Raw genomic sequence first — 19917 nt, 5'->3', positions numbered from 1 at the left:
ATCTGCACAACCACTTTTGAGCTCTTTCTGAGTCCTCCATCAAACTGGGACTGTTATACCAATGCAATTTTATATGCATTTTGCTATAAAGGGCAACTAATTTGCATTATAATATTAACCATGTTTGCATCCCTTTAAGAGGTATAGGCCTGATATCAGTTAGCATTCTTTAGTTTCTGCAGGTGTGAAGAACAGAATTATTGTCATTCAAATACAAGTCCTTGAGGTGATAAAGTTCACAGGTATCAGTGCATTTCCCTTTTAGCAATCAAGATAGATCAATACATATCACATTGGAATTTTCTCTGGTCCATGTTTTCTATACATATAGTCCTTGTTTCCTTTTGCCTACAGGTGGGAATTTTAGCTATCCAGATACTGTGGACACGGGACTCAGAGGAATCAATTAAAGCTTCAAAGGACAGTAAAAAAATCATGCAAACTACTAATCAGAAGTTCCTGGAGCTGCTAAATTCACTGATCAGTCAAACAACTCGTGACCTGACTAAGTTTCAAAGAATCCAGTTTGAAACTCTTATCACTATTCATGTCCACCAGAGGGACATATTTGATGAGTTGGTATGTGAAAAAATTGTATTTGAATCTTCCAGTTTTTGCACTTTTATATTGTTGGTTTACATACTAATTGTTTACATAAATTAATTTCAAACTGCCATTGCATTTGATATTTACATTTGACATTTGCAGAGAGACAGAGTACCAAACATTTTTTAAGAAATTAAACATTTTTATGAATTATGTTTAGATTTTATACCTTTACATTTGTCAAATAATTTAGTAATTTGGAAGGATTCTGTGGCAAATGATGTCTTTGTTGCAAGGAGCGGGGCGAACCCAAACACAGGACACTGGGACAGAGATAGGGTTAGGATGCAGACGGGGGTGTGAGCGTAGCTGGAATCTGACACGAAGTGTTGCTGGAGTTGAATGGCAAACAGAAAGGCAGGTGGCAGGCAACCCTTATCTTGACACAGAGTGTAGAAAAGCAAGCAGTAGACAATACTTTTCTTGACATGGAGAGACGGAGAGACAGAGTTACACAGGTAAACCTCAGTACAGAAGTAAAACTCAGAATACACAATCCTAAGCAGCTGGGAACATTAATTACCACACTGGCTAAACAACGATTTGGCAACAAGTGGTTGCAAAGTCAGGGTTTTCATGCTGCAGGTCTTGATGAGAACCAGGTGTGCCATCATCAAAGGGAATTAGGAGAAAATGGGGAATTAACGTTCGGGACCGTGATAATACCACTCCCCCCCCCCCAACGGGAGTCTCCAGGCGAACCACCAGGCTTTTCCGGATTGTTGCAATGGAAATCTCGGATGAGGGAAGGGTCCAAGACGAAGGGAATCCAGGTGTGCTCCTCAGGACCGTATCCCTCCCAATCAACCAGGTACTGGAGACACCTACTTCAGCGGCGCACATCCGGAATCCACCGGACGGTGTAAGCTGGGTAGTAATCGATGACCTGGGCGGGTGGAGGAGGTTCAGCAGGAGGGCACAAAGAGCTGACAGACACTGGTTTCAGTTGAGAGACATGGAACGTGGGATGAATGTGCATAGATCTGGGCAGTTTGAGTTTGACCACCGAGGGGTTGATGAGGCTCACGATCTCGAATGGTCCGATGTAACAAGGGGCGAGTTTCTTGGAATCATTCTTGAGGGGGATATCTCTTGAAGAGAGCCAAACCTTCTGACCAGGCCGATAGTTGGGCGCTGGAAGTCGGTGGTGATCGGCAATCCTCTGGTTGCAGTCAGCGAAGCGGAGCAGGGCCGAGCGTGCATCCTTCCAGACCTTGCGGCACCAGCGGAGATGGGCCTAAACTGAAGGCACGGCGATGTTGTCTTCATGGCTGGAAACAAAAGGGGGCTGATAGCCGAGGGAGCATTCGAAGGGAGACATTCCAGGAGACATTCCAGTGGCGGTGCTGACCAGGGAGTTGTGGGCGTACTCTACCCAAGTGAGATGGGTGCTCCAGGATGACGGGTCGTTGGCAGATATGCAGCGCAGTGCTGCTTCCAAATCCTGATTTTCTCACTCTGTTTGCCCATTAGTCTGTGGATGGACACCGGAAGACAGACTTACTGAAGCTCCGAGGGCTTGACAGAAGGATTTCCAGACTTGAGAGATGAATTGGAGGACCCGGTCAGAAACAATGTCAAAGGGAATTCCATGAAGGCGGAAGACATGTTGGACAAGGAGGTCGGTAGTTTCACGGGCTGTAGGGAGTTTGGGAAGGACTATGAAGTGCACGGCTTTGGAGAAACAGTCCATCACGGTGAGTAAAGCAGTGTTACGATGTGAAGGGGGTAGTCCAGTGACGAAATCCAGAGCAATGTGTGACTAAGGGCGGCCAGGGACTGGTAGGGGACGAAGCACTCCAGCAGGTGGCCGATTGGAGGCTTTTCCACGGGCACACACAGCACAGGCAGAGACAAAGGAGCGAGTGTCAGCATCCATGGTGAGCCACCAGAAATGTCGCTTCAGAAGGGACAGAGTTCGATCGATTCCAGGATGGCAGGTGAAACAGGAAAAGTATGCCCCCAATGGAGAATTTGAGACTGGACAGAGTCAGGCATGAAAAGGCGATTGGGGGGTCCATTGCCTGGGTCAGGTTGAGACAATTGGGCCTCTTTAACTATGGATTCGATCTCCCAGGTGAGAGCAGCCACAACACAGGATGGTGGAAGGATGGTATCAGGGTTGGAAGGGCCCTCCTCGGAGAAGTATTGATGAGAGAGAGCATCTGGCTTCCCATTCTTGAAACCAGGACAATAGGTGAGGGTGAATTTGAAACAGCCAAAATATAGTGCCTAATGGGCTTGGCGGGAGTTAAGGCGTTTAGCTGTTTGGATGTATGCCAGGTTCTTATGGTCTGTCCAGACGATGAATGGATGTTCTGCTCCCTCCAGCCAGTGCCTCCACTCCTCCAAGGCGAGTTTGACAGCCAGAAACTCCCAGTTCCCAACGTCGTAGTTCCGTTCGGTGGGGGATAGATGGCGAGAGAAGAAGGCGCAGGGGTGAAGCCTTTGGTCTGGGATGGAGCATTGAGAGAGAACCGCTCCCACCCCAGAGTCGGAGGCGTCAATTTCCACAATGAATTGGCGAGAGGGGTCAGGTTAGACCAGAATGTGAGCAGAGGTGAAACGCCCCTTCAGCTCCGAGAAGGCAGAGTCCGCTTTGGGGGTCCAGTGGAAGGGGGTCGCAGGAGAGGTGAGCTGAGTAAGGGGTGCTGCCACCCGGTTGTAGTCCCTGATGAAGCGACGGGAGAAGTTTGTGAACCCCAGAAATCGCTGGAGTTGTTTGAGCGTCGTGAGTTTTGGCCACTCTGCCACTGCCCGGATCTTTTCAGTATCCGCCCTCACCTGCCTGCTCTCAGTGATGTACCCCTGGAAACTGATGGAACGGAACTCGCACTTCTCTGCCTTAACAAATAGCTTGTTTTCCAAAAGCCTCTGAAGGACCTGACGAACATGGTAGGTGTGCTCCTGAAGTTTACGGGAGAAGATTAGAATGTCTTCCAAATAAACAAAAAAAAACTATTAATAAAGTCCCTAAAGACGTCGTTTACCAGGGCTTGGAAGATGGCGGGGGCATCGGTGAGACTGAATGCCATGACCAGATATTCAAAATGACCGAGGGGGGGTGTTAAAAGCTGTTTTCCATTTATCTCCCTCCCTTATTCTGACCAGGTGATAGGCATTCTGCAAGTCCATCTTAGAGAAAATTGTGGCTCCGTGAAGGGGCTCAAATGCAGAGCTGATAAGGGGCAGGGGATACTTATTCTTTATGGTGATTTTTTTAGGCCACGGTAGTCGATACATGGGCACAGTGAGCTGTCTTTTTTCCCCACTAAGAAGAAACCTGCACCTACAGGGGAAGATGAGGGTCGGATAATGCCAGCCGCGAGGGAGTCATTCATGTACGTCTCCATAGCTTCTCTTTCTGGTTGGGACAGGTTGTACAGCCAATTGGTAGTTAGTGAGGCTCCGGGGAGAAGGTCAATTGTGCAATCGTAAGGGCAATGTCGAGGCAGAGAAAGGGTTTGTTGCTTGCTAAACACTTCTCCCAGATCGTGATACTCTACGGGAACTGTGGACAAGTCAGGGGGCTCAGAGGCAGATGAGGTCGCGGTGACCTCCACTGGGGAAAGGGCTGATTGCAGACAAGAGGAATGGCAGAACGAACTCCATCTAGCTATCTTCCCGGTGGGCCAGTCGATGTGAGGATTATGATGGCTTAACCAGGGGTGGCCAAAAACTATAGGGGCTTGAGGAGAGGAAATTAAATCGTATCTGTTTCCAATGGTTTCCAGAGAGAAGGAGAAGCAGAGGTTCCATGCAGTGTGTGACTTAGGCCAGGAGTCGACCATCCAGTGCCTGGGCGTCCGGGGGGTATGCAATGGCTCACGAGGAGTTCCGGCTTGGAAGGCTAAGTTTTCATCCAAAAAGTTTCCCTCTGCGCTCACTAGTGCTAACAGAGGCAAGGGCTGTTGTTTGTAACACAAAGTGGCTTGAAGCTGCATCCGAGGTCGGGGTATGGAAGGGGATGTTGTCTGGCTCACCATGGTCCCCCCTGCTACTGGTGAGCCTTCCCTTTTGGCCAAAGGGGGCAGGTGGCAAAGAAGTGACCGGACTGGCCACAATGTAGACACTCACCTGCTCTCATTCTCCAGAGTCCTTCAGTAGGAGAAAGGCGGTTCCGTCCCAGCTGCATGGATTCCTCTCCCAGGGTGGTGGAAATGGCAGGGCTGGAAGCTACTCAGGGTGCAGAAGGAGGAGAGAGGCTTGTTCTGGTGGGAGGCATAAATGATTGCCAAGAAGTGGCCAAAGGTGGTGGATGACCAGTTCTTTCTCTATGGCGTTCTTGGAGGCGATTGTCCAACCTGGTGGCTAGGGAGATCAGGGAATCCAGGCTGTTGGTGTCGTCTCTTGCCGCCAAATCTTCCTTTACCAGGTCGCTGAGTCCATTCCAAAAAAACCCCTGGAGTGACTCATCATTCCACCCGGAGTTGGCTGCTAACGTCGGGAACTCCATGGAATATTCGGCAACACCCCGGGAGCCCTGGCGGAGAATGAGTAGATGCTTGGCGGCTTCTTTACCACGGATGGGGTGGTCAAAGATCTTTCTCATTTTCGTGATAAAAGTGGCAAAAGAAGAGCAGATATCCGGTTGGTTGTCCCAAACTGCTATGGCCCACACTAATGCACTTCCCTGCAGTAACCCCACGATATAAGTAATCTTTAACTTATCTGTAGAGTAAGTTGACGACTGCTGTTCAAACACCAGGGAATACTGAAGGAGGAAGGCCCGGCACTTCCCCAAATCTCCAGCGTAGTGTTCTGGCTCAGGGACATGAGGCTCTCTGGGCGGGGTTGTTGGTGACACGTGGGGGGGTTGTCACTACAGGCTGGGTTCCAGGAGTGTGTTGAGTCGAGATATTGTCCATTTGGTTACTCATCTGCATGATATGAGCAGACAGGGAACAAAGGTTCTCCACGACCTCCCGGAGGAGTTGGTCGTGCTGTCCCAGTAGGAAACCCTGGTTGGCGAGGGCTTGTTGAAGGGTGTTTGTGTCCACTGGGTCCTTGGTGGCCAGATTGTTCTGTTACAAGGAACGGGGCGAACCCAAACGCAGGACACTGGCACGGAGATAGGGTTAGGATGCAGACGGAGGGTGTGAGCGTAGCTGGAACCTGACATGAAGCGTTGCTGGAGTTGAATGGCAAACAGAAGCAGGCAGCAGGCAAGCCTTATCTTGACACAGAGTGTAGAAAGGCAAGCTAGACGATACATTTCTTGATACGGAAAGACAGAGTTACCCAGGTAAACCTTGGTACTGAAGTAAAAACTTAAAAAACTTGGGATACACAATCCGAAGCGGCTGGGAACATTAATCACCACACTGGCTAAACAACGATCTGGCAATGAGTGGATGTAAAGTCAGGGTTTTTATGCTGCAGGTCTTGATGAGAACCAGGTGTGCCACCATCAAAGAGAATTAGGAGAAAATGGGGAATTAACGTTTGGGACCGTGACAGTCTTTTGGAAAAACTCCCTGGATTTTTAAACTGAGACTTAATAAATTCTCTTCAGATGAATATAATAGGCTATAAGTATTCCTGTATGTACCAGCTAGACTAACACAGACCACAAGTACTGCAGCAGTTCAAGAAGTTAACTCAGCATGACCTTCTCAAAGGCAACTAGGGGTGAACAATTAAGTGCCACTTCATCCTGCAAAACCCATATCCCTTGAATGAAAATAGAATACTCAACACCACATGAAAACCAAACTCCATGGACTCTGTCCACACTTCTAGGGTTAGTCAGATCTTATCTATGGAGTGGGATATTGTTTGGGTTAATAGTAACTCAGCTAGGGCCAATGAAAAAGTGAGGTTTAATTGGAGTGGCCATTGTGTGTATGAACAGTGTTAGAGTGGTCAGACTTTAGCTCAACAGGTGTGGACAAGAACAAGTGCAGGCTAGAACTTAAGTTTGAGAAGTTAAAGGTATAACTAGAGTAGGCAAGATGGCAGTTCAGTCAGTAGAATGCTTCTCCTCTGAGATGAGAGATTTCACTGTGCCTACTGATATCCCTGATGACTATATCTCTTGACTGACAAGGTCAAGGAACTTGAGCTGGAGCTGGATGCACTCCAGACCATTAGGAAGCTGAGAACTTTATAGATAGGACTTTTACTGAGGTGGACGCACCCAGAGTGCAGGTTTCAGATAGTAGATGGATGACCACAGGGAGAAGTAGAGGGAGTAAGCAAATGAGGCCATTCCACTCAGAAACAAGTATACCCCTCTGGATACTGCTGGGGGGGGGGGAGGGGGGCACACGGGTTGAACTAGCAGGGCACAGCAACAGCAGTAAAGCCAGAGGCACTGTGGCTGGCTCAGAGGCTCAGCAAGGAAGGGTAAAGTCAGGTAGAGTGATTGTGAAAGGAGAGGATTGTGATTGTGAATGGATTGTCATAGATAGGGGGCGGAGAGCAGATTCTGTAGCCACAAAAGAGAAGCCAAGATGGTGTGTTGCCTCCCAAGTGCTAAGGTCCAGGATTCTCAGAGCGACTGCGGAAGATTCTTAAGAGAGAGGGTAGCAGGCAGAGGTCATGATGCACATCAGAACCAACGACACAGATAGAAAGGGGGAAGAGGTCCTCCACAGTGAGTATTGGGAGTGAGAGAAGACGTTGGAGAACAGGACCGCCAAGGAAACATTTGAAAATGCAATGCTGGCATTAATTTCTAGAGGTATAGAATATAAGTGCAGGGATGTGATGTTGAGGCTCTATTAAGGCGCTTGTGAGACCACACTTAGAGTATTGTGTGCAGTTTTGGGCTCTTTATTTTAGAAAGGATATACTGACATTGGAGAGGATTCAGAGAAGATTCACAGGAATGATTCCAGGAAAGAAAGGGTTACCGTATGAGGAATGTCTAGCAGCTCTTGGGCTGTATTCTCTGGAGTATGAGGGGGGATCTGATAGAAAACACAAAATAATCTGCAGATGCTGGGGTCAAAGCAACACTCACAACACGCTGGAGGAACTCAGCAGGTCGGGCAGCATCCGTGGAAAAGATCAGTCGACGTTTCGGGCCAGAACCCTCACAGTCCTGATGAAGGGTTCCAGCCCGAAATGTTGACCGATCTTTTCCACGGATGCTGCCCGACCTGCTGAGTTCCTCCAGCGTGTTGTCGATCTCATAGAAACATGCTGAATGTTAAAAGGCCTGAACAGATTAGATATGGCAAAGTTATTTCCTATAGTAGGGGAGTCCAGGATAAGAGGGCATGACTTCAGGATTGAAGGACGTCCATTTAGAACAGAGATGCGGAGAAATTACTTTAGTCAGAGGGTGGTAAATCTTCGAACTTGTTGCCACAAGCGGCTATGGAGACCAAGTCATTGGGTGCATTCAAGGCAGCGATAGATAGGTTCTTGATTAGCCAGGGTATCAAAGCGTTTATGGAGAAGGCAGGGGAGTGGGGATCACTGGAAGAATTGCATCAGCCCATGATTGAATGACGGAGCAGACTTGATGGGCCAAATGGCCTACTTCTGCTCTTATATATTATGGTCTTATGGAAGCAATCTGCAGATTACATATAAAACATAGAAACACAGCAAACCTACAGCACAATACAGGTCCATCAGCCCACAATGCTGTGCCAAACATGTACTTACTTTAGAAATTACTGAAGGTTACCCATGGCCCTCTATTTTTCGAAGCTCCATGTACCTATTCAAGAGTCTCTTAAAAGACCCTATTGTATCCGCCTCCACCACCGTCGTCAGCAGACCGTTCCATGCACTCACCACTCTGCGTAAAAAACTTACCCCTGACATCTTCTCTGTACCTACTTCCAAGCACCTTAAAACGGTGCCCTGCCATGTAAACCATTTCAGGCCTGGGAAAAAGCCTCTGACTATCTACATGATCAATGCCTGTCATCATCTTATACACCTCTATCAGGTCACCTCTCATCCTCCACCATTCCAAGGAGAAAAAGCCAAGTTCACTCAACCTATTCTCATAAGGTATGCTCCCCAATCCAGGCAACATCCTTGTAAATCTCCTCTGTACCCTTTCTATAGTTTCCACATCCTCACCTCACACTTATCTGGGTTGAAATCCATCTGCCACTTCTCAGCCCAGTTTTGCATCCTGTCGATGTCCCGCTGCAACCTCTGACAGCCCTCCACACTATCCACAACACCCCCAACCTTTGTGTCATCAGAATTTACTAACCCATCCCTCTACTTCCTCATCCAAGTCATTCATAAAAATCACAAAGAGAAGGGGTCCCAGAACAGATTCCTGAGGCACACCACTGGTCACCAACCTTCATGCAGAATATGACCCATCTGCAACCACTCTTTGCCTTTTGTGGGCAAGCCAATTTTGGATCCACAAAGCAAGGTCCCCTTTAATCCCCTTGCCTCCTTACTTTCTCAATAAGCCTTGCATGGGGTACCTTATCAAATGCCTTGCTGAAATCCATATACACTACATCCACTGCTCTACCTTCGTCAACCTGTTTTAGTCACATCCTCAAAAAATTCAATCAGGCTCATAATTATTATAAAGTCTTTATTCTTTGGAACATAGAAGGTTGTGGGGGGACTTGACAGAGGTATTTAAAATTATGAGGGGGATAGATAGAGTTGACGTGGATAGGCTTTTTCCATTGGGAGTGGGGGAGATTCAAACACGAGGACATGAGTTGAGAGTTAGAGGGCAAAAGTTTAAGGGTAACATGAGGGGGAACTTCTTTACTCAGAGAGTGGTAGCTGTGTGGAACAAGCTTCCAGCAGAAGTGGTTCGATGTTGTCGTTTGAAGTAAGGTTGAACAGCTATATGGACAGGAAAGGAATGGAGGGTTATGGGCTGAGTGCAGGTCAGTGGGACTAGGTGAGAGTAAGAGTTCAGCATGGACTAGAAGGGCCGAGATGGCCTGTTTCCGTGCTGTAATTGTTATATGGTTATAAGGCAAGACCTGCCTTTGACAAAGCCATGCTGACTATTCCTAATTATATTATGCCTCTCCAAATGTTCATAAGTCCCAGCTCTCAGGATCTTCTCCATCAACTTACCAACCACTGAAATAAGACTCACTGGTCTATAATTTCCAGGGCTATCTCTACTACCTTTCTTGAATAAGGGAACAACATCTGCAATCCTCCAATCCTCCAAAACCTCTCCCGTCCCCATTGATGATGCAAAGATCATTGCCAGAGGCTCAGCAATCTCCTCCCTCGCCTCCAACAGTAGCCTGGGGTATATCTCGTCTGGTCCTGGTGACTTATCCAACTTGATGCTTTCCAAAAGCTCCAGCACATCCTCTTTCTTAATGTCTGTATGCTCAAGCTTTTCAGTCCACTGTAAGTCATCCCTACAATCGGCAGGGTCCTGTTCCATAGTGAATACTGAAGCGAAGTATTCATTAAGTACCTCCACTACCTCCTCCAGTTCCATACACACTTTTCTACTGTCACAGTTGTTTGCTCGTATTCTCTCATGTCTTATCCTCTTGCTCTTCACATACTTGTAGAATGCCTTGGGGTTTTCCTTAATCCTGCTCACTAAGGCCTTCTCATGGCCCCTTCTGGCTCTCCTAATTTCTCCTAGCTCCTTCCTGGTAGTGTTATAATTTTCTAGATGTCTATTATTACCTAGTTTCTTGAACCTTTTGTAAGCTTTTCTTCTTGACTAGATTTTCAACAGCCTTTGGACACCATGGTTCCTGTACTCTACCATCCTTTCCCTGTCTCATTGGAATGTACCTATGCAGAAAGCCACACAAATATCCCCTGAATATTTGCCTCATTTCTGCCATACATTTCCCTGAGAACATCTGCGCCCAATTTATACTTCCAAGTTTCTGCCTGATAGCTTCATATTTCCCCTTACTCCAATTAAACCTTTTGCTAACTTGTCTGCTCCCATCCCTCTCCATTGCTATGGTAAAGGAGATAGAATTGTGATCACTATCTCCAAAATGTTCTCCCACTGAGAGTCCTGACACCTGACCAGGTTCATTTCCCAATTACTCCCAGTGCCACATGCTAATCAGGGCAGGAATAGGATGATGGCACAGATGAATGAATGGCTGAGGAATAATGCAGGGGGCAGTATTTCAGATTCCTGGATCATTGAGATCTTTTCTGGGGGAAGTATGACCTGTATAAAAAAGACGGATTACTCCAGAACCCGAGGGGAACCGATATCCTTGCAGGCTGGATATTCGAACTGGGCTGTTGAGCCCCAGGAAAAGCCGGATTGGATTCAGGAGAGCTGATCTGGGTGGAGACCATGCTGCTGCATGCTACTTGGAGGCACTGGAGTTGGTGCCTTCGAGCAGGTGCAAGGTGGCATGCAATTAAAATGTGAGTGACTGTCTTAGATGTTTCTTTTGTAATCACAAGACCCTATTGGACGTTGATTGCCATAGGCCTACTTCCCTTGTTTAGTGGGGAGGCAGGTAGCAGTGTCACTTCAGTTGTAGCTAGGACTGGACCTCAGTCCTTAGGCTTGCGTTGTAGTGTGGCGTTCGGGCTTGGTTGGGGGTAGCCTCCAGTGGTGGATCAGTGGAATTACAGGCTGGACTGCCAGAAAGGATCAATTTGCAGGACTTGGTCTAAAATTTTGTTTTCTTATGTTCTTTTTTCCCTTTCTTGTTATTTTGAATGCACATGTATGTTTTTGTACCTTGGCCCCAGAGAAACGCTGTCTCATTCGGCTCTATCCATGTAATGATAATTCAACTTGATTTGGTTTGGTTTGATGCTGTGGGCAGATTTGCTACAGCTGTTGGAGAGGGTTTAAACGAGGTTGTCAAGGGGATGTTAGTTTACAAATAGATGTAATGTGAAGTGAGACTGAGGAAAGAAAGGCAGATGATAGGGCAAAATTGCAGTCAAGGTAGATGATCTTATAACACAGTTAGAGATTGGCAGGTATGGTGTTGTGGGCATTATTGAGTCATGGCTGAAAGAAGATCATAGTTAGGGGCTTAATATCCAAGAATCTACGTTGTATTGAAAGGACAGACACATGGACAGAGTGGTGTGGCATGGCTTTGTTGGTCAAAAATGAAATCAAATCCTTAGAAAGAGGTGATGTAGGATTGGACTATGTATAATCCTAGAGCAAAGAAACTGCAAGGGTAAAAAGATCCTGATGGGGATTACATACAGGTCACCAAACAGTAGCCAGGATACAGGATATAAATTTCAGTGGGAAATAGAAAAATCTTGTAATAAGGGCAATGTTATGATAGTTATGGGGGATTTCAATATGCAGATAGATAGGCAAAATTAGTTTGATTCTGGTTCCCAAGAGAAAGAATACATATAATGCCTATGAGATGGCTTTTTCGAGCAGCTTGTGGTTGAACCCACTAGGGGAAGGGCAATTCTGGACTGGGTAGAGTGTAATGAACCAGATTTGATTAGGGAGCTCAAGGTAAGGGATCATAAAGTGATCATAATATGATAGAATTCATCCTGCAGATTGAGAGGGAGAAGATAAAGTATTATAGTAGAGTAAAGGGAATTACAGAGGCATGAGATAGGAGCTAGCCAAAGTTGATTGGAAGGGGACACTGTCAGGGATGACAGCAGAACAGCAATGGCAGGAGACTCTGGAGGCAATTAAGAAGGCTCATGAAAATACTTCCCAAATAGTCATAGTCATACCTTATTGATCCCGGGGAAATTGGTTTTCGTTACAGTTGCACCATAAATAATTAAATAGGAAGTAAATATTCTAAAAGGGGGACGAGGCAACTGTGGCTGACAAGAAAAGTCGAAGGCAGTATAAAAGCAAAAGGGAGATTATATAATATAGCAAAATTTAGTGGGAAGTTAAAGGATTGGGAAACTTTTAAAAACCAACAGAAGACAACTACAAGTTTGTTAAAAAAAAACAAAATGAGAGAAAAGACGAAATATGAAGGTAAGCTAGCCAACAATATCAAAGTGATATTATTGAGTAAAAGAGGCAAGAGTGGATATGAGTGCTGGAAAATGCCACTGGAGAGGTAGTAATGGGAGGAGGGACAAAGAAATGGCAAACAAACATAATAAGTATTTTGTGTCCATCTTCACTGTGCAAGCCACTAGCAATATGCCAGAAATTCAAGAGTGTCAGAGGGCAGAAGTGAGTCAGTCAGTCAGTCAATGGGTGCCGTCCTGAATCCGGGGTTAGCGGCTATGCACCTCCATCTTCTTCAATCTTGCGACAGCATCGAATACAGCCTCTCCTCCAGTTTGTTCTCGCTGGCCGTCTTGGCATCGCCCGCCACTGTCCTGCCAAACTCGAGCCCAAGGCCGTGTCGGCCTCCAGCCACGCCGCTTCTTCGAGCTCGGCCCTTCCTATAGGCGGAGGCCTTGGGCAGGTCCAGGCACATGGTGCAGCGCCCAAGTTCATTATGTCTCTTCTAATTAGGTGCATAGCATACGATTCGTAGATATGTGGTGAGGCTTTAATCTCTTCCACGGAAGATGGCTGTTGGCTGACAAGGAGCACATCTGCCCTTTGTCAGGTCTTGTTTTTTCAGTCCTGCTGGGTGCCCTCACACCCTCTTCACCAGACTAAGTCCGGTGAGGAGGGTGTGAGTGAGTATAGTTATTATTACTAAGGAGAAGGTGCTGGGAAAGCTGGAAGGACTGAAGATAGGATGTATCTAGCTGGATCAGATGGACTACACCCCAGAGGTCTGAAAGAGGTACCTGAAGAGATTGTGGAGGCATTAGTAATGATCTTTCAAGAATCACTGGAATGGTTCCGGAGGACTGGAAAATTGCAAATGTCATTCCAATCTTAAAGAAGGGAAGGATGCAGAAGAAAGGAAATTATAGCTTGACTTCTGTGGTTGGGAGGATGTTGGGGTCCATTATTAAGGATGAGATTTTGGGGTACTTGGAGGCACATGATAAAGTCTGCCAAAGTCAGCACGGTTTCTTTAAGGGGAAATCTTGCCTGACATACCTTTTGGAATTCTTTGAGGAAATGGCAAGCAGGATAGACAAAGAGAGTCAATGGATGTTGCTTACTTGGATTTTCAGAAGGCTTTTAGCAAGTGCTAAGCATGAGGTTGCTTAACAAGATAAGAGCCCATGGTATTACAAGAAAGATACTAGAATGGATAGAAGGTTAGCTGACTGGCGGCAGAAGGCAAAGAGTCAGAATGAAAGGGGGCCTATTCTGGTTGGCTGCTGGTGACCAGTGGTGTTCCGCAGTGTTGGTATTGAGACGACTTTTTTCACATTATATATAAACGATTTGGATGATGGAATTGATGGCTTTGTGGCCTGGTTTGCAGACGATATGAAAATCGATGGAGGGGCAGTAGTGTAGAGGAAGCAGGGAGCCTGCAGAACGGCTTGAACAGATTTGGAGAATGGGAAAAGAGTAGCAGATGGAATATAGTGTAGGGAAGTGTATGGCCATGTTCTTTGTAGAAGGAATAAAGGCATAGGCTATTTTCTAAATGGGAAGAATATTAAAAAATCTGAGGTGCAAAGGGAATTGGGAGTCCTTGTGCAGGATTCCCTGAAGGTTAACTTGCAATTTGACCCAGTGGTAAGGAAGGTAAATGCAATGTTAGCATTCATTTCTGGAGGACTAGAATATAAGAACGAGGATGTGAAGCTGAAGCTTTCTAAGACATTGGTCAGACTGCACTTTGAGAATTGTGAGCAGTTTTGAGCCACTTATTTAAGAAAAAATGTGCTGGCATTGGAGAGGGTCCAGAGGAGTTTCACAAGATTGATTCCAAAAGTGAAAGTATTGATATATGAGAAGCATTTGATGGCTCTGGGCCTACACTAGCTGAAATTTATGTAACACGTTGTAATGGCTTCTCTGTAATGTTTCACTGCTAAGGCTAATGAAATGGCTTCTCTGTAATGTTCACTGCTGAGGTAACATTTTCTCTGTAGCAGCAATATTTGGGTTATGGCTGGAGATAACAGGATTGTGGTTATGCATGTTAGCCAATCAGGATTTTGTTGCCGTCTTGTGAATCTGGAAGGAGTTTTTTCACGGGCTTTTGCCAGGGAGAGATGAGGAGAGAAGATGCGAGTGGTAGACTGCCAGACAGGGTGGACTCGGAGCGGGGGTCCGAAGAACAGCAATGATCAGAGGAGGTCGATAATGAACGATCGACTTATCAGTGAGCTCCAACTTTGCGCAACAGACTGTTTAATAAGATTGGGCCCTTTTTTTCTTTTATTTTGTTTCTCTACTAACCATATAGTCAAAGTAAGAATTATAAAGCTTAATCGTTTAATCGCATATTGTGTACTGTTTGTTATTTCGGGGTACTGATTTGTAACAGGGACACATCGCGCAGCATCCACCCAAACGAGATTTCTTAAGTTTGGCCGGGCTGGGGGTTATCACCCCCTATATTAAGCTGCTAGCTGAAGTGGGGGTTACAATTGTGGGGGCTGTGTTCAGGATTGATTCCGTTAGATGCTGTGTGATTACCCTGAGCAATGAACCACTGGGGCAAATATTTGTATTCTAGATGAATTGTTAATTCGCATGTTAAGTACTGTTAAAGTTGCGATTGTGAGCAGAGATTTGATAAAATGGCGGGCGCAGCTCTTGTAAAGCAGACCAACACTGAGGTAGCAGTAGCTGGGGGCAGAGATTTCAAGGACTGGGTTCTCTCGTTTCTGAGGAGTGAGGGGAAAGAGTGGTCGGATTTGGAATGTCTAATTCAGTGGTCCCCAACCACCGGGCCACAAAACATGTGCTACCGGGCCGCGAGGAAACGATATGATTTGGCGATATGAAACGATATGAGTCAGCTGCACCTTTCCTCATTTCCTGTCACACCCACTGTTGGAACTTGAATGCATGCAAGGTCATTACACATGAGGTCGTTACCCACATGAGGTCATTACCCATGCGTCATCTATGATCTATGTCAGCGCAGGAAGAGGGTCAACTCCTCGAGCTTGCAAATAACGGTGGGCTGAAAAGTATGTTTGACATAACATCTTTGCCGGCATTCTGGATCAAAGTCAAGGCTGAATATCCTCAGATAGCCACGAAAGCACTAAAAACATTGCTTCCATTTCCAACATCATATCTCTGCAAAGCGGGCCTTTCTGCAATGAATGCAACGAAAGCTAAATTGTGGAATAGACTGGACACAAGGAACCCCCTTCGAGTATCGCTGTCTCCCATCACCCCTCGATGGGACCATCTTGTTGCAGCGAATCAAGCCCAGGGCTCCTACTGATTCAGCAATATTGGTGTGTTGCAATGATTTTATATGTTCATACAGGGAAAATATGCGCTGTGTTTAATATTAAATTTGTTAGATAAACCCTTTTAGAAATGAAATTGAGTGTATTAGCCACTTAGAAGTGACTTAGTTGACTTATCACCTATATTCCGGTTGTGATTAACACCACCCCCCCCCCCCCCCACCAGTTGGCTGGTCTGCAAGAATATTGTCAATATTAAACTGGTCCGCAGTGCAAAAAAGGTTGGGGACCCCTGGTCTAATTAGTCCACGTCCCCCCGGTGAAGAGTGAGAAATCTGAGTTAGTATCCACCCTTACTTCTCTGGCGAATAAGTAGAAAAATCAGATTCGAAGTCCCAGCTATGGCAAGCTCCACCTATTCTCTGGAATAATGCCCACCCCTAAAGTGGGGGGAGCAGTATGAGACTTGGGCAGAATGGACCTCTCAGTTATTAGTTGAGTGGCAGTGCTCTGATGATGAAGAGCAACAGAGGTTGGTTGAAAGTTTGAATGGGCAGGCTGCTGACGTTGTGAGAGCCATCAGGTTAAAGTGTCCCGTAGCGACAGCTGTCAATTAAATGCAAGCACTGGACAATGCTTTTGGTCCGACTGGAAGCCCAGTGGAGCTCATGGTGGAGTTTCAGAACATGCGTCAGGAGAAGGGGGAGAAGCTTGCTGATTTTATTTTTTGGACGGAGAAGTAGCTAAATTGCTTGCAGCGTAGAGGGGTCATTCAGGCGGCTGAGGTGGAACAGTTAAGAATGGACCAGATAGCCTGGGGCGCCCAGTCCCAGGACCTGATTGCTTGGGGTCTCCGACTGTCTCGTAAGATGCGCCCCCTCCTCCATCTTCTGTTGTGCTGATCAAAGAGGTACAGGAAGAGGAGAACGCGGCGGAGATGCGGGAGGACTCAGTCAGCGGGGTACAGTCCTCGGTAGTAGTCCCCTGCAGTGAACTGACCACAGATAGCCTACCCCGGGGAGCGGTAGAGGAGATTCTGGCAGAGTTGAGAATGGAGATATTCAGCTGTTATCAGTGGGTGTGACCCCCCCGCCATATGATGGAGCTGATGGGGGGGACGGATTCCCCAAGGGGACGAACAATGCGGAAGGCTGCTGGCAGCAGATCTCACGCCAGAAGGAGAGTGAGCCCCCAGGTACCTCAGCAGGGAGAGTCGTTGGGAACACTTAGAGGAGACCCAGTGAGGAAACGGCCTGGTGTCTGTGGGGGAACACGTTCCCAGCAATGTACCAAGGAACCCCCGAAAGCGAAAGGCCCAGTTCCTGAAGGTTTAGTGGGTCCATGCTCCAGTGTGTCGCTACAAATAGAGGGTATTTATGCTAAAGCCTTACTCAACACCAGGTTGCAGATCATGTTGTTGTACCGTTCGTTTTACAACCGGTGTCTGAAGCATTTACCATTGACACCATTGAGGGCACTGGAGGTCTGGGGGCTTAGTGCTAGTGATTATCCATACGACGGTTACTTGTCAGTGAAGTTGGGAGTGTCTGGGGTCCTTGATACATTGGTGCTGGTTTATCCGGACCCTGTTGAGAAAGGCAACGTTTCAATTCTGGTGGAGACCAACACCCCTCTTGTGAAGAAGTTCAGGGGGGCCTGCAAGGAGAAGGCTGGCGAGAGCTTTCTGGAAGCATTGTCTGTGCACCCGGGGTTTCGAACTGCTTTTGAGGAAGTGCGTGGCAGCAATGGGATGGATATCGAATTTAAACGAGGGACTGTGTGGTTCACCCAGTCGAAACTAGTGGTGGTGCGGCCCGGAGAAGTAGCGGGAACCCTAAATTTCCCGGAGTGCCTGAAGGCAAAGTCCTCTTAGTGGATGTTCCGGAAGACCACGAGGGAAGTCAGGATTTCCTGCTGGGATACTGGTGAGGACCGAATTGTGGAAGCCCTCAGTTCAACAGGAACACAGGATGGCTGGAACACTACGAAGAGGGAGGTTACCTTCAAGCGGGGTATACCCCTGTTGCATTTGTTCACGGTGATGGTAATGTCTAGTGCCCCTGTGAGACACACTGGGGAGAAACTATTGGAAAAAGGGGGAAAGTTGACCACTGAGTCATTCAACTTTGGGGACTCCCCGGTTCCTGTGGGTTGGAAGAGGAGGCTGGTAGAGAAGATGTTGATGCTGGAAGGTGTCTCTTCCATTGACGAGTTTGATGTGGGTTGTTCCAAGAGCACGCGTCACACTACCCAGGTGATTGAGGATACCCCGTTTAGAGAAAGGTCACGGCAACTGGCCCCTGCAGAGGTGGAGGACGTTTGGCAGCATTTGTGAAAGTTGAAGGAAGCTGGGATCATCACCGAGTCCCGAAGCCCCTATGCGTCCCCAGTAGTAGTGACCCGAAAGAAGAATGGGAAGGTACGGATGTGTGTGGACCATAGGACTCTGAACAGGTGCACCATCCCTGGCCAGTATACTGTCCCGAGGATTGAAGACATGCTAGCCTGCCTGAGTGGTACGAAGTGATTCGGTGTGCTGGACTTGAGGAGTGGATATTACCAGATCCCCATGAGTGAGGCCGATAAAGAGAAAACGGCATTTATATGTCCCCTGGGATTTTCCAGTTTAAAAGGATGCTCCACGGCATCTCAGGAGGTCCTGCAACCTTCCAGCGGTTCGTGGAAAAGACGGTGGGGGATATGAACTTGCTTGAGGTATTGGTATATCTGGATGACCTCATAGTATTTGGATCCACCTTGGAAGAACATGAAGCGAGGCTGCTGAAGGTGCTGGGCCGCCTGAAAGCTGAAGAGTTAAAACTTTCCCTGGACAAGTGCCAGTTCTGCCAAACATCTGTTAGCTATGTTGGGCACATAGTCTCACGGGACGGGGAAGCTACACACCCAGCTAAGATCGAGGTGGTTACCATTTGGCCAAGACCCCAGATTGTAAGCGCACTGTGTTCGTTCCTCGGGTTCTGTGGTTACTATCGAAGGTTTGTGAAAGGCTACGTGAAAGCGATTCACCCTTTGAATCAGCTTCTGTGCAGTTACCCTCCCTTGGGGAAGAAAGGGAGGGGGAGAAAAGGACAGGAGGTTGGAGAGTATTTTAGCCCGTCGGAGCCCTTTGGACTGAGGTGGGATGCAAAACGTGAGGAGGCCTTCAGTCGCTGAAAGAGCTGCTGACCCAGGCACCGGTGCTGGCTTTTGCGGACCCCCGATTACTGTATGTACTGCACACGGATGCCAGCTGAGAGGGTTTAAGGGGCATCCTGTATCAGGATCAGGACTCCGGGTTGAGGCCCTTTTGCGTTTGTCAGCCGGAGTCTGTCACCCTCCAAGAAAAACTATCCCACACACAAGTTGGAATTTCTAGCATTGAAATGGGAGGTGGTGGATAAGCCGAGTGACTACCTCTACTGGGCCAAGTTTGAGGTGAGGATGGACAACAACCCCCAAACTTATATCCTGACCTCAGCGAAACTGGATGCCACAGGCCATCAGTGGTTGGCATTGTCTGCCTATGATTTCAGCCTGAAGTACTGGCCGAGAAGCAGGATCGTTGATGCTGTTGCTTTGTCCCAACAGGCGCATGAGGGACTGGTCAGGAACGAGGAGTGGGAGAGTGTTCCTGCCCCGGGAGTAAAGGTCCTGTGTCAGTTTGCCATCACCGTGAGGGCAGAGAAAAAGGAGGGGCAGGAGCGAGCGGTGGATCAATTGGGGGCTTCTGATGACACCATCCCCCAAGTTTATTGTAACCTGACTGCTCTGAAGACAAATCAGCTGCCGGAATTGAGTTCTGGGGAAGTGGCTGCTGCTGAGCGAGATGAGCCGTGCATTGGTACCATTTGGGCAGCAGTTGAAAAGGGAGACATGGCTCAGGCGGAGAGGACAAAACACGCGTTGGTGCCTCCATTACTACGAGAATGGCCTCGGTTGGAATTGAAGAACCAGATCTTATACCGGGTCACGTCATCACCCCCCCACCCCCCCCAAGACCGACCCCAGCATTGCCAGCTGGTTCTGCCGAAGAAGTATCGGAGGATGGCATTGAAATCACTTCATGATGATTCTGGACATTTGGGGGTGGAAAAGAACTATGGATTGCTCAGAGACTGGTTTTACTGGCCCCGAATGAAGTCGGAGGTC

At 47.5% G+C, this 19917-nt stretch overlaps 1 protein-coding gene across 1 annotated transcript in view; it reads left to right on the top strand.

The window, feature by feature from the left end:
* LOC140210901 (dynein axonemal heavy chain 8-like) overlaps positions 1 to 19917 on the top strand; it is a 1093299-nt gene that overhangs the window by 578339 nt on the left and 495043 nt on the right. The window contains exon 43 of the mRNA XM_072280167.1: positions 355 to 579. Coding sequence (XP_072136268.1) covers positions 355 to 579 — 225 coding nt within the window. The remainder of the gene's footprint in view (positions 1 to 354; positions 580 to 19917) is intronic.

This window comes from Mobula birostris, chromosome 2, assembly GCF_030028105.1.
Source record: "Mobula birostris isolate sMobBir1 chromosome 2, sMobBir1.hap1, whole genome shotgun sequence".
In the NCBI taxonomy this organism is placed as follows: domain Eukaryota; kingdom Metazoa; phylum Chordata; class Chondrichthyes; order Myliobatiformes; family Myliobatidae; genus Mobula; species Mobula birostris.
Note: the sequence above shows the minus strand (reverse complement) of the source record. Positions and strands in the feature narration are given on the sequence as shown.